We start from the raw sequence: 13694 nt of genomic DNA, 5'->3' as shown, positions 1-13694 counted from the left end.
CCTCTACTGCATATTCCTTAGGAATATTAGTGAGCTCATATCTAGCTGATCTGTGGGTCTTCCCTAATCTCTTTAGTCTGATCCTAAATTGTGCAAGAAGAAGTTCGTGATCTGAACTACAGTCAGCTCCAGGCCTTGTTTTTACTGACTGTACAGATGTCCGCCACCTTTGGCTGCAAAGGATGTAGTCAATCTGATTTCGGTGTTGTCCATCTGGTGAAGTCCACGTATAAAGCCGTCTCTTAGGTTGTTGGAAGAGAGTGTTTGTTATGCAGAGTGAATTGTCTTGGTAAAATTCTATCAGCCTATGTCCTGCTTCGTTTTGTTCTCCCAGGCCATGCTTACCTGTAATTCCAGGTGTCATTTGACTGCCCACCTTAGCATTCCAGTCTCCTGTGATGAAAATAACATCTCTTTTAGGCATGTTGTCCAGTAGGTGCTGCAGATCCTCATAGAACTGCTCTACTTCAGCTTCTTCAGCATCTGTGGTTGGGGCGTATATTTGGATCACTGTGATGTTAGATGGCTTGCCCTGAATTCGCACTGAGATCATTCTATCATTTTTTGGATTGTATCCAAGCACTGCTTTAGCCACTTGACTATTAATTATGAAGGCTACTCCATTTCTTCTGTGGTCCTCTTGTCCACAGTAGTAGATCTGGTGGTCATTTGATGTGAAGTGGCCCATTCCAGTCCATTTCAGTTCACTGACGCCCAAAATGTCTATCTTTAATCTTGACATGTCACCAATAACCACATCCAATTTGCCCTGGCTCATAGATCTTACATTCCAGCTTCCAATGGTGTGTTGATCCTTAGAACATCGGATTCGCCGTTCACCACCAGCACCGTCGGCCGCTAGCATCCTTTCGGCTTTGAGCTAGCTGCGTCATCACATCTGGGGCTAGTTGAGCTCATCCTCTGTTCCTCCCCAGTAGCATTTTGACCATCTTCCGACCTGGGGGTCTCATCTTCCGATGGTATACCGACATATCTCTGGTTGTACTGATCCATTTCGTTTTCACGGCAAGAATACTGGGGTGGGTTGCCATGACCTTCCCCAGGGATCGCATTTAGTCTGACCTCTCTGTCATGACCTTCCCGTCTTGGGTGGCCCTTCACAGTTTAGCTCATGGCATCACTGAGGTGCTCAAGCTCCAGCACCATGACAAGGTAACGATCCTTTGCTGAAGCGGAGGAGATGGGCTGTGACAACTTTGATAAACAAACAAACAAACAAATAAATTTGATGAACTTGGTGGCCTTTCTGCCTTTATATACTTATTAGGAACATAACCCTTGTAAAATCCCAGATACAGAATCGAGAGAGATTTTCCAGCCAGAATCTTTCAGCACCGATCAAATTTATTCTCATCAAGCTTCCTGCTGAAAGTCTTCACAAACACATGGAGCTCTAAAGGCACTTCCCCTCACCCCTGGGGCATCCATTTAAAATAGCCCAATACCTTGCCTGTAAGGGCAAACCTATTACAGCTTTTACATGTATCATTAGGGGGAAAAAAGCATACAAGCATATGAGCAGAAACACACAGGTTGAATATAAAATTTAACCCCTCCCGAGCTATGAAAGAAACAGTCACTTTAAAGGAGCAGTACATTTTTAAAATCCGGTATGTACTAAGTCAACCACCTGTTTCCCCTTCCGTTTGATAGACCAATCCATTTAATTGTGATCAACCTTGACTGTTTTGGGTGTTAAAATCATGGGTTAATGCCATCTAAAACCCTGGAGGATTCTTCCCACCCTGTTACATTTGGAATGGGAAGATGTTCAGAAGGGACTCTAAAATAAGGTGGTTGTTAGGCTGATTAAACAGGACATTTGTTTCTTCACTTCAAAAGCACCTCATCAGCACAGAAAACATTTTTAACTTCACTTTTAACTTTAGCTCAGAGCCTGTTAATGGACCCTCATGTTTCTCTGTGGCAGAAATATATATTTTAAATTATCCAGGCAATTCCAAAAAAAAAAAGAGAGGGAAATGAAAAAGCAGTGTTTAACTCTTTTTCCCCCCCTTTCCCCTGGGGAAGCAGAACACAAATGCTGGAGGGTTTGTTACAGCAAATGTGAGCAAAAGACTTGAGGCTTTTGAAAATTTAGTTGCATAATCCTATGTATTGAGTTACGACTGAGCACACTTAATTCAAGAATCATCCATAAACCATCTAATCCTTCCATTTCCATAAAGCCACCTTATGCCGCAGTGGAAACTTCCCATCTTAATTTTGTCTCACCGGTTTTGTCAATCTCCTGTAGGACTACCAGAACTGAACTGTTGGATGGCCACTAGATGGAACCCAAAAGTTATAGTTTTCTGCACATCTTTGCTGCCATCTAGTGGTCATTTGAATTTTTGCAGATTTGATAACCCTTGTCTCCTGCCTGGAACAAGCAGTAAAAAAATATGTTGCAGACTAACCCTTGGTAGAGCAGCCATGAAGGCCTTGGAAAAGATATTCAAACGCCTTGATGTGTCTGTACCTACAAAGATCAGGATCGTGCAAGCCCTGGTCTTCCCTGTGATGCTCTATGGAAGCAAAAGCTGGACTTTGAAGCAGGATGGGAAGAGTATTGACGCCTTTCAACTTTTGTGTTGGAGAAGACTCCTGAGAATACCGTGGACAGCCAAGAAAACAAACCGATGGATCGTTGAACAAATCGACCCAGAGTTCTCACTCGAGGCACAAAGGACCGGGCTCAAATTATCCTACTTCGGACACATTATGCCAAGACCCAAGTCTCTGAAGAAGGCTCTGATGCTGGGAAAGGTGGAAGAGGAGGACAACCTGCAGCAAGATGAACAGACTCAGCTACAGTGATGATGGGGGCACCATTGAGAGACCTGAAAGACCAGGTTAGGGACAGATCATGATGAAGAAAATCTATCTATGTGGTCACTAGGAGTCAAAAATGCCTTGATGGCATATAATCAATCGATCAATCATCTCCTGCCTATGCAAAGGTCTTATTCACATGACATGCTGCACCCCACCCACCATAGCCAAATATATTGGGCAAGTATGTATAAGCTATATAGTTATACTGTCATTCCATATGCTGTGTGGACCCCAAAAATAGAGTTCATTGGGTAAACCATGGCTTGGTTAGGTTTACTAAGGGGTTGACTCATTATCAAGACAGATGGTTTGTTTTCATGGCAATGGTTAAAAGTTTCAACTTGTTATTCCCCAGTGGTGAGTTAAACAGTGTGGTGGGGAATTCCATTGCCTAAGTCTCAACATTTTAGAAAAGAAATTTTCATGGATTAATCATACAGTATTACTTGGTCACACAGTTCTCTTCTCAAGGCTAACTTTCTAATTCATTCCATTTCTCTGCTAAATTTTAGTTTCTGGTCCCTGAACATCCTCTTCAGCCTTCGCTGAACCTGTTCCTGTTCCTGTTCTGTTTGAATCCTTCTTAAGGATAGTACCAGAACTGGACACGGTACCTCTGTGTGGTCTGACCAAAGTGAATGAAATGGAACAATTACTTCCCATAATTTAGAAACTCTTCTTCCGCTGATGCAGCCCAACGTTACGTTTTCCTCTTTTGTAGCCATCCTACCTTGTTGACTTGTTTACAACAGTGCTGTTCTATGTTTCAGAAGTAATATTACCAGATCAGATATTCCCCATTCTTCGATATGCGAATTCCTGCTTCTTAATTTAAGAAGTTGCTTAGGAAATGGGCTGAAAACTTGCTTAGGAAACGAGCTGATACATTTTGCATTTTATTCTATTATTTCCAGCCCATTTCTCTAACTTACCACGACTGTCCTGAATGTTATTTCTGTCTTGGCACAGCCTCTTCTCACTCTTATTTTGTGTCATCTGCAAACTTGATCAGCATTTCATCCACCTCTTCACTGAAGTCATTAATGAAAAAATATTGAAGATTATTATAGAGTGCGGGGTTGAATCTTGTTATGTCCCACACAATGCAGTTGAATGAAGAAGCATGGATACGTGCTCAAGTACAAATTTTCAGATGGAATCGAAGGTGCTGGTTATTATCTATAAAGCCATACATGGCATAGGACCAGGTCTCTGAGGGACCGTCCTGCTTGCATAATTTCTACCTCTCGTATTAGGTGAGGTATGAGGGGCTTCCCCTGGGTCTCATCCATTAGGGATTGTCAACTAGCAGGACCCAGGAAACGGGCCTTTTCTGTAGTTGGCCTGCCCTCTGGAACACCTTGCCACCTGAAGTTAGGTTGGACCCGATTCTGCTCACCTTTTGAAGGCCTGTTTTCCCAGGCATTGCCACTGGGAGAGTAATTGAGCCCACACTCTTGGTGTATGGTGTCTTCAGCAGCCATTTTGTTTTAGTTGGTTGGAAAACAATTATTCCAATTTATTCTGTCTTGGTAAGAACCTTCCCCAATGATTATGGCACCCCATCCCTGCCATCTATCAGGCATGGGGTTTAATCCTATTGTTTAATTTTAATTAATTAATTAATTCATTCATTCATTCATCATATTTGCCATAGGAGGCTCTGTGTTGGCTGTTCTTGTTCACTCATCCTGTTTTGCAAATTTTCCCAGAATTTGCAAGCGACTTCAGTAGCTTTGATCCATCTCACCTCCCAACCAACATCTCCTTAAGAACCTAGGCAGTGTCCTCCTGGATTGGACCCCTGGCCCATCTAGTCCAGCAGGCTCTTCTCACAGCGGCCCACCGACTGCCTAAGAAAGCCCACTGGTCTCCCAGCAGGGGGCCTTCAGCGGCAGTCCCACTGCCATCAAGACCAATAGCCACTGATCTCCAGGACTTCCAGAAATCGGTCGAATGCTTTGCTGAAGCCAGCTGAGCTGGTAGCCAGTACCACATCTTTATCAGTCCCAGCAGCAAAACCACATCACCTGTCCAAGCAAAGAGCATTAGACAATTGCTTTCCTCTACCCCCTCTGTGCTATTCATTGGAAGGGTCTCCATCATTGTATTTTAACAAATAAAAAGCTTCCTGCCCTGGGGAGATTCATAAATGTCTTTGTGATCCCTGAGCTTAGGACAGGGTGCAGATTTATTTTTGCACGTTTGAAGGCTCTCGTCTTTGGAATCATTCTCTTTCTGTCTTTGCTTTTTTACTGAAACAACTAACAAAAAGTTAAAACACACACACACACACACACAGCTGAATTGACCAAAAGGTGGGAAATAAATGCAATCAAGAATAAAACTCAACAGATAAACAGATATCCTTCTAAGATAGATAACCATCAGTCTATTTATGAATACATAAAAGATAAAATACAAATACGAGAATTTTAAACATACCCAATATTTTTAGCCAAAAAGGTATTTCTATATGCAAAGGTAATCTATTAGGAAAAACATTGTTAATATGGCTAGGAAATAGTGACAAATTCTGAATAAACTTTTCCTTAAATACACAGTTCTTCAAAACTCTTTACTGCTGCATTCATTCAGCTGTGGCAATTCCCCACGCTTCTAACTACTGCTGATCCAACCCCCCAGCTGCAAAACCTAAACCCTTTGATTTCCAGAGTTTTGTGATAACATATCTAATAACAACAACAGACATCATTTTATCTTGCACCAACGTTTAAGTCAGGGAAATTAAACTGTAGACCAATAGCAGGCTTAATTACAGAAGACTGTTGGATTATTTTTCCTGGTCTAAGGTTTCCAAGACTGTCCAGAACAGTTATCTTAACAGGCAACGATTTTCTGAAACAGACTGAAAAGGAATTTCATGCCAGAAAGAGTCCTAAGCAAATGATCAAGTTTAAGTCCTGAATCACCTTCCCAAAGTTTTTGGAAGCTTAGAAGAGATTCTGCCTGATTGATGTAAGGAATTATACAATACTGACAACATTTCTTTCATTTTGAATTAAGGAAGTTATCTACAAATCCTCAAATCTTGTATGGAATCTGAATCTCAGACACTTTTCAATTGTCCTCTAGTTTCAGTGATTTCCAGACAGAGCACTTTCATTTGTTCACAATGAAGTATCTCGTATTTCCTTAATCACACTGTCAATTGGGTCACCTCCCACGCTAAGAGCATTTATATGGTCTCTCTCCCGTATGAGTCCTTTGGTGGCTCTTCAGATTTCCTGCTTGCCTGAAGCACTTCCCACACTGGGAACATTTGTAGGGTTTCTCTCCGGTGTGAATCATCTGATGCCTCTTCAGGTTTATTCCCGTACTGAAGCACTTCCCACACTGAGAACATTTATAGGGTTTCTCCCCAGTATGAAATCTTTGGTGGGTCTTCAGATATCCTGACTGACTGAAGTATTTATCACAGTGAGCACATTTGTATGGCTTCTCTCCAGTATGAAATCTTTGATGAGTCTTCAGATATCCTGCCTGTCTGAAATATTTCCCACACTGAGAACATTTGTATGGCTTCTCTCCAGTATGAAACCTCTGGTGGGTCTTCAAACATCCGGCCTGACTGAAGCACTTCCCACACTGAAAACATTTGTATGGCTTTTCTCCAGTGTGACTTCTCTGATGCAACTTCAGGTTTCTTCTTGTACTTAAGCACTTCCCACACTGAGAACATTCATACTGTCTACCTTCTGTTGGACATGTTGGAATTCTGTTTAGTGAGTCTGCAAAATTAATGGTTTTCTCATATTCAGAAGACTTACTAGGTTCTTCATCCTGATGGTGACTTCCTTTCCCGTGCTCAGAGAAGGTGTGGTTTTTCTCACTTATTTGGGCTTTCTCCTGTTGCCCAACTGATGAATTATGCTGGAAGTTTTCCTCAGAATTGGGACGTTCTTCATAGTCCTTGCTGGAATGGATCACATCAAGTTCTACTCTGTAGCGATACCTTCTACCATATTTGGAGAACAACGGCATTTCTTCCCTGGTGGACTTACTGGCATTTTGGATAATGGACTCTATACATTCATTCGTTCTCTCCTCTCTTTCTGTCTTCTGCTGGTCTTCAGACTCAGCTCTTTCCCCCTGAACTTCTGCTCTCTCTTCCTTATTCCTGTAGCTTATCGCTGGAGTTGTTCTGCATTTTTCTTCCAACACATTTCCTCCATAATATGAATTTTCTTCATTAACCTCACTTGCTGTTCCATCATCTGCAGAGAAACACAAGAGACATTTCAGCCAGTCCTCGCTCCTTTATTAATCTTCTGTTTTGATGTCTTGTTTTTTCTACAACATCCACAATTCTCTCTTTCTTTAGGCCCCCTCAGCAACTTTCTTTTATCATATAACAAGTGAATTGCTAGTTAAAAGAATCAAAATCCAGATAATAAAGACTGGAAACATTACAATGGCATTCCAAATATATATTATTACAATAAACCAGCCTTTCTCAACCTTTTGACCCTAAAGGAGCCCTTGAAATATTTTTCAGGCCTCGGGGAACCCCTGCACATTCAGGCCAAATATAGGCCAGAAGTTACAAAATGATTATATTCGTTTCATGGGCAGGCCTGCATAGATGCATGAACAGCGTTCTTAAACTAAAAATAAAGAATGAAATTTACCTCCTTAATGTGAAGTTGCCCGAATTTGAAATAATTTTTTAAATAAATTGTGATCTCCCAGGGAACTCCTAGTGACCTCTCCGGGAATCTGAGGGTGCCACAGAACCCTTGTTGAGAAATAAACCTGCAATAAACTATTCATGGGCCATTCAAGGACAGGAGGGACAGGGTCTTGTCTGAAGACAAGAAGCAGCAGGAGCAAGGAGAAAGGAGGGTATAACTTCCCAGATTATCTGGAAATTAGCATTCTAACCTACAGCTGATGTGGCTCCTTTCTAAAAGTTTTCTCAGCATTTCCTCCCTCTTGCAGTTACAATTGCTAGGAACAGATTAAAACTCAGATACATCTTGCTTTGTCAGAGATGAGCACCGTGGATGTGAACTCTGAAAAATCAACTTTTTTTCCTATTCTGCAGGTAACCAATCCTGTTGGCTGCTCTGCATTTATTTATTTTATTTGCTTAATTTGTCCCTGCCCATCTCCTCCCATTGGGGGACTCTGAGCAGTTTACAATAATTGATTGAAATAACAACCATACAATAAAAATAGAATATACAAATATAAAATTACCCTAATAAATAAATATAAATAAGAGTAAAAAAGTAAGAAAGTCCAAGTGGCAGGAGAATCTAAAACAGTCCATATGTGGGAGGAGTGGTCTATAGCAGCCAACCCCAAGTAGATCTATTCCCCTCTCCGCCCCAAGCGAGGCGGCAGAGTCATGTCTTCGGACTCCTCCCGAATTCATATGTGGGACTTGAGGAACCCTCCTTACCCAAAGGATCTAGGTGTCCACCCTCCTCCTGGTCTGTTGGGAGGTCTGGCTCAGCAAAGACATGGCCTTGGTTCTCCATATGCATCTGTTCATGGTCTGCAAAGACATGGCCTTGGTTCTCTGTAAACAAGAAAAGACAATCATCCCAAGATTGAGGACCTTTCCTTCCGCAAGCCCGAGAACCATTAACACAGATCTGAGTTGCTTCCTGCAACATTTAGTTAGGAGGACTGCTTAGACACACCAATGGTTCCCTCTGATATTCAAGCCTTCATTTCAATGGGCCCTGCAGATCTCTAAGTGGTCATTTCTGTCTCCCCAGGATAACACCTGCCTCTCTCAGACTTGTGAGTGGAGAAGATTTGAGAACTGAATCCCCATGATGGAAGGGAGAGAAAGGTGGTTGGTCCATCCCTTCTGATTTACAGGACCAGAAGGAAAGAAGGGTGGAAGACCTCTGCTTTTAGGGTCGTGCACAAGAATAAATTTGGCAGAGGCAACATCTGATTCACCACCTCCTGAAAAACAGAGTTGATTCCGAGAATAATGAGATCTTTGGATCTGCAACAAGCCCTTGTTTTTTGAAACTTGGCAACTTTAAGATGTGTGGATTTTAACCCCCAGAATGCTGGCTGGGGAATTCTGGGAGTCGAAGCCCACACATCTTAAAGTTGCCAAGTTTGAAAAACAGTGCTTTACACACACACACACACCTAGCAAGCACAAGGACAGGATTTTCTGATCCCCTGCAGGGTAAATTGCATTTACCCCAAATCCTTTTTTCAGAAAATTGACCCAAGTCCTTTGGACCCACCAGTCTGTCACAAACACAAAAGGAAAAGGAAAAAAAATTGGCTATTTCAGGGGAATCTTTACCCAAAGTGCTCATCTCCACCTCACCATTTTCTCTCTTCATAGCTTCCAGAGGTTTTTCCTCTCCATGTAAGAAATCCATCCGCTCTTCCTTAAAGGAACCCTGAAAAAATGAGGACGCCGCAGCTCAGAATGAAGGGGCTGATTTTACTTACACACGCACAAAATCTCAGCAGTTCTCTACTCTGCTAACCCAGTACCAATCAAGTTACGTAATTGTGGGGGTGCTCCTGTGCTGTGCAACCGTCTCATCCTGAAGGTACAAACTGTGGAGCCCTTGGTGCTCTCTGGGCCTTGTGGTTTTCTTGCAGACGTTTCATGGCCAGACTAGGCAGCATCTTCAGTGCGAAGAGGGAGTGAGCAAGGCCCACTCCTCCTTCACACTGAAGATGCTGCCTAGCCTGTCCATGAAACGTCTGCAAGAAAACCACAAGGCCCAGAGAGCACCAAGGGCTCCACAGTTCAACCCTGAGCTACACATACTCACTTCGCTTGGTACAAACAGTGACCCTAAAGGAGCCCTTGAAATATTTTTCAGGCCTCGGGGAACCCCTGCACATTCAGGCCAAATATAGGCCAGAAGTTACAAAATGATTATATTCCAAACATTTTGGAAACTGGCCAGTGAGGGCTGCTCCATTGAGCATCTGGCCCTAAGCCTGGTTTAACTGAATGGTGCCGTGATGCTTTATCTATATGCAATTTTTAAATTGTCCTTTTCTTTCTTTGACTTTGTCATGTTCTGCCCAGAGTCTGCTTAGATTGGGGCAGGCTATAAATATTGCAAACACCAACTATGTGTGGTTTTGGCACCCCTGCTTCATAATTCCTAGATACGGTCAAATTAAAATGGCCATTGCTGCATTCTCAGGCCAGGAGAAGCTACATCTGATTTCTCTCCCCACTGGGAAGGAACAGAGAGCTCACCTTGAGAACAAGGAAGGAATGAGTGAGCCACTGAGGGTGACTTTGTGAAAGGATGACAGTCCTGAGAAAGAGGGAAGCGTGAGAAACTCAAAGACCACCTTGATTTTGTTTAGTACAGGGTGTCCTCACTTAACGACCACAATTGGGACCAGAATTTCAGTTGCTAAGTGAAGCAGTCATTAAGCAAAGCTGACCTGATTTTACAACCTTTTTTGCAGCAGCTGTTGAGCAAATCACCATGGGCATTAAGCAAACCACGTGGTCATTAAGCAAATCACGTGGTTCCCCACTGATTTTGCTTTCCAGAAGCTGGCCGGGAAGGTTGAAAATGGCAATCGTGTGACCACAGGATGCTACAACAGTCATAAATGTGAACCCGTTGCCAAGTGCCCAAATTGTGATCACATGACCTTGGGGACGCTGTGGTGGTCATAAGTGTGAGGACGGTCATAAGTCGTTTTTTCCAGTACCATTGTAAGTCCAAACCTTACTAAACAAATAGTTGTTAAGCAAGGACTACCTGTACAAGGTGGGACAGAGAAACTTGGAGAGGCTTTTAAGACTGGTATCAGCCCTTCGAGGAAGGCCAAGTCAAGGAATAGGCAAGGCAAGGATTCCAGGAAGACTCTTTATTGTAGTAGGATAGAAGAACAAGATCTTGGAAGTCTGTCCAAGTTTCTCTCTGTCCCATATTATATTGAGCAAAATCAAGGAGGGGATATTTTGAGTCCCTTCCTCACACATTCATCCTTCCCAGGACCCATTTTTCCCCCTTTTCTCAAGGTTAGCTCGATCTTCCTTCACACCCATTGGGAGGCTCTTAAAGCTAATATTCGGCTGCCAATTTCTTTTTAAGGGCAACCAAACCTACCTTAGGTGGCTTTCTGTGAAGATACGGAAGATAACTACTGTAAAGGGTTTATCACACAGTGTGGGTGGAAAGATTTCCATGGCTGCACTTAAGAAAGTGAAATCAACGTGTCAATAAAAATCTAACATTATTGTTCATTGAAAAAAAGATAAATCTTGCTGGCTACAAGGAACAAACTATTTGTTTATACAGTGAGCAGAGTTCACTTGGTTCAGAGGATTTTGGAGTAGCTATACAATAGAAATGAAGTAAGGTGACAACTGAAAAATGGTTGATGACTGGAGCCATCTCCATCTACATTCTTTAATAGAAACCCTCAGAATTAATTCTTGAAACTTCACCTGCCATGTCCCTGATCTGGTCTGCTCCTGGCTCCGGAGGAAGTCCTCCACCAGGGCCACCGCCTGGGAACACGTGTCTGGCCTTTGGGCTTGGATCCAGCTGCACAGCTCTGGTGGGAGGCTGGCCAGGAACTGCTCCAGGACCAGCAGCTCCAGGATCTGCTCCTTGGTGCGCCTCTCCGGCCTCAGCCACTGGCGGCAGAGCTCCTGCAGTTGGCTGTGGATCCTCCGGGGATCCCCCACCTCCTGGCAGCAGAACTGCCGAAAATGCTGCCGCTGCGCCTCCGTTCTCAGGGCTTCCCCTCGCAAGATGGCCGCCTTCACTTTCTCGTAGTTTTCCTGGTCTCTGGCTTCCAGGGTCCGGAAGGCCTCCTCCGCTTCTCCGCTCAGCGCCGGCAGGAGACGGGCCGCCCACTGGTCCCTGGGCCAGCGGCAGGCTGTGGCCACCTGCTCAAAGGAGGCCAGGAAGGCCTTGGGGTCTTCCCAGGGAGAGGCCTCTGCCATCCTCACGGGGTCTCCTCCTCCTGAATGGAACATCCTCAGGAACTCCTGCCACTGGGCTTCCCAGCACTGTTGTCTCACCTTGCTCACCCCTTTGCTCCCGTGTGATGCTCCCCATCCTGGCTGCTTGGCCATACCTTCAGACCCTGGTGCGCTGGGGGCTTTTCCAGCTCCTTCTGGTCCTCCTTCCAGTTTGGGCTCTATGGAAATTTGCTCCTTCATTGCTTTCATTCCTGATGGTGGACTTTGTGGCAGACCTAACAGAAGATGGAACACACACTGTTGTCCAGATGAAATTTCAGGGGGATTTTGTCCCTCGGCCCAAGAGCCATTGTGACTTAGGGGTGAGTGTGGGACTGCCCTGGGGGACTTGGCACTCAAATCCAGAGCCAGGATGGGGTAGTGGTGAAGGTGCTGGACTAGGAGCCGGGAGACCCAGGTCCTCGACCCCGACAGCCACAGAAGCTCCCTGGGGGACTTGGGGCAATCACAACCTACCTTGCAGTGTGGTGGCTGGAGGGAAAATGTGCGGAGGGAGTACCACTGTCTGAAGGGCAAGCCATATACATCTATTAAATAAACTGTGTCCTGATAAAATAACAACTAAGTTTCTGCCACTGGAGCTCAGTTCTTGGTAACTTCCAGGATTCTACAGTCCTGGGTTCTCCTGCCGATAGGGGCGTCCCCCCCCACAACCTTCTTCTTCTAGGGGTCCCTCAACTTCCCAGCATCTACCCAAAGGCCTCCCATCCAGGTACGGACCAACCCCGGAACTGTTTAGCTCTCAAGGCGAGCCAGCCCCCCTCGCTTCGTCGCCGCCCAGCTTTCCTCCCGCAGAGCTTTCTGCAATCCCCGCGGCGGAGCGACATCCTGGCCAGGATTGCAACACCCCCCCCCTTTGCAACCAATATTGGGAGGGGGCAGAGAGGCTCCGTCTCCCCCGAACGCGGGACTTTCCCCACAGACGACCCGACCTCGGGCGTGGCTTGCGGGCAAACCCGCCCCGCGTCCTCCAACCCGGACTGGCACCGGGCTGGAGCGCACCTGCTTCGTGCCCGGACGGGGCGCCGGGGCAGGGCGGCTTCAGCGCGAGGCTCCCTCTCCAGCCGCAGAAGGGGAATCGCCTCCCGGGAGCGACGGGGAGGCCGGCCTGGCCCTCTCGGCTGCCGGGCGGGCTGCGGAGGGACGGAGATCCCCGGGCGCCGCTGCAGCCTCCTGCTGGGCGCGGGGCGGCGGGAGTCGGCGGCTTCCCCCCTCGTCTCGGGCGGATCGCGGCGCTTCGCCCTTGTGCTCCGCGGGTTCCGGGGCGGACCCGCCGAGGAGTTTTCTCCCGGTGGCTGGTTCGCCCCCTCCTGGGCGCCTCCGGCCCTCCGCGCCGGCAGGAAGAGCCGCGCCGAGCCGAGCCGCGCCGCTGCCAAGCGAAGGAGCCGAGCAGAAGCGGCCGGATTCGGCTTGGCTGGAGCCGCGATGCGAGCGCCGCGCGGGGCCCCCGGGCGCAGAAGGGGTCAATCCGGCAGGCCCCGGCTACGCGGGCGGGCGGGTGTGTGTGTGTGGGTGCGTGTGCAAACCTTCCATATTTTTATGGGCGTATTTGCAACTTCAGTGTCTAAGGCTGCCCGGGCGCGAGGGACTGGGGGCCGCCCCTGAAAACTGGAGCGAGCTGCAAAAGGCCTTCGGGTCCAACTCCCGCGCGGGGCGGCGATCCGAATTTAAAGCGCCCGCGTCCACTGACCGCTCCCGCCGCCGCCTCTTTGGAGACTCGACAGCTTTGTCAGACGGCTTTCCCGGACTTTGCCTTCCCGCCAGTTAGATCCTTTCTTCCATGCTCTTCCATGCAGCGAGAGCAAAAAGACCTTGATCTTTTTCTGTATGACCGCCTTTCCGGTATTTGGTG

General features: G+C 46.2%; 1 protein-coding gene across 2 annotated transcripts; it reads right to left on the bottom strand.

Moving 5' to 3' along the window:
- Positions 1–5207: 5207 nt before the first annotated feature.
- On the bottom strand, positions 5208–12893 carry LOC134492084 (zinc finger protein 397-like). Of its 2 annotated transcripts, XM_063296221.1 has the most exons (5): positions 12845–12893; positions 11300–12057; positions 9164–9263; positions 8288–8407; positions 5208–7097 (listed from the first exon to the last, which is right to left on the bottom strand). In XM_063296221.1, exons 2-5 carry the CDS (start codon positions 12029–12031, stop codon positions 6049–6051), a joined length of 2001 nt encoding a protein of 666 aa, XP_063152291.1. In that variant the 5' UTR covers positions 12032–12057; positions 12845–12893; the 3' UTR covers positions 5208–6048. The 2 variants fall into 2 exon arrangements, with proteins under 2 accessions (XP_063152291.1, XP_063152292.1); XM_063296222.1 differs by lacking the exon at positions 12845–12893 and having other exon boundaries at positions 9188–9263; positions 11300–12118.
- Positions 12894–13694: the final 801 nt, after the last annotated feature.

The sequence above is a fragment of the Candoia aspera genome, chromosome 2 (assembly GCF_035149785.1).
Source record: "Candoia aspera isolate rCanAsp1 chromosome 2, rCanAsp1.hap2, whole genome shotgun sequence".
NCBI classification, from domain to species: Eukaryota; Metazoa; Chordata; class Lepidosauria; order Squamata; family Boidae; genus Candoia; species Candoia aspera.
This window is presented reverse-complemented; position numbering and strand designations above follow the sequence as displayed.

Coding starts and splice junctions, on each gene's coding strand:
- LOC134492084 (XM_063296221.1), bottom strand. CDS start 12,031: ATGAAAGCAATGAAGGAGCAAATTTCCATAGAGCCCAAACTGGAAGGA. Junction 9,264..11,299: donor CCAGATCAGGGACATGGCAG/GTGAAGTTTCAA, acceptor TCATTTTTTCAG/GGTTCCTTTAAGGAAGAGCG. Junction 7,098..8,287: donor TGGACACCTAGATCCTTTGG/GTAAGGAGGGTT, acceptor GTTTCTCTGCAG/ATGATGGAACAGCAAGTGAG.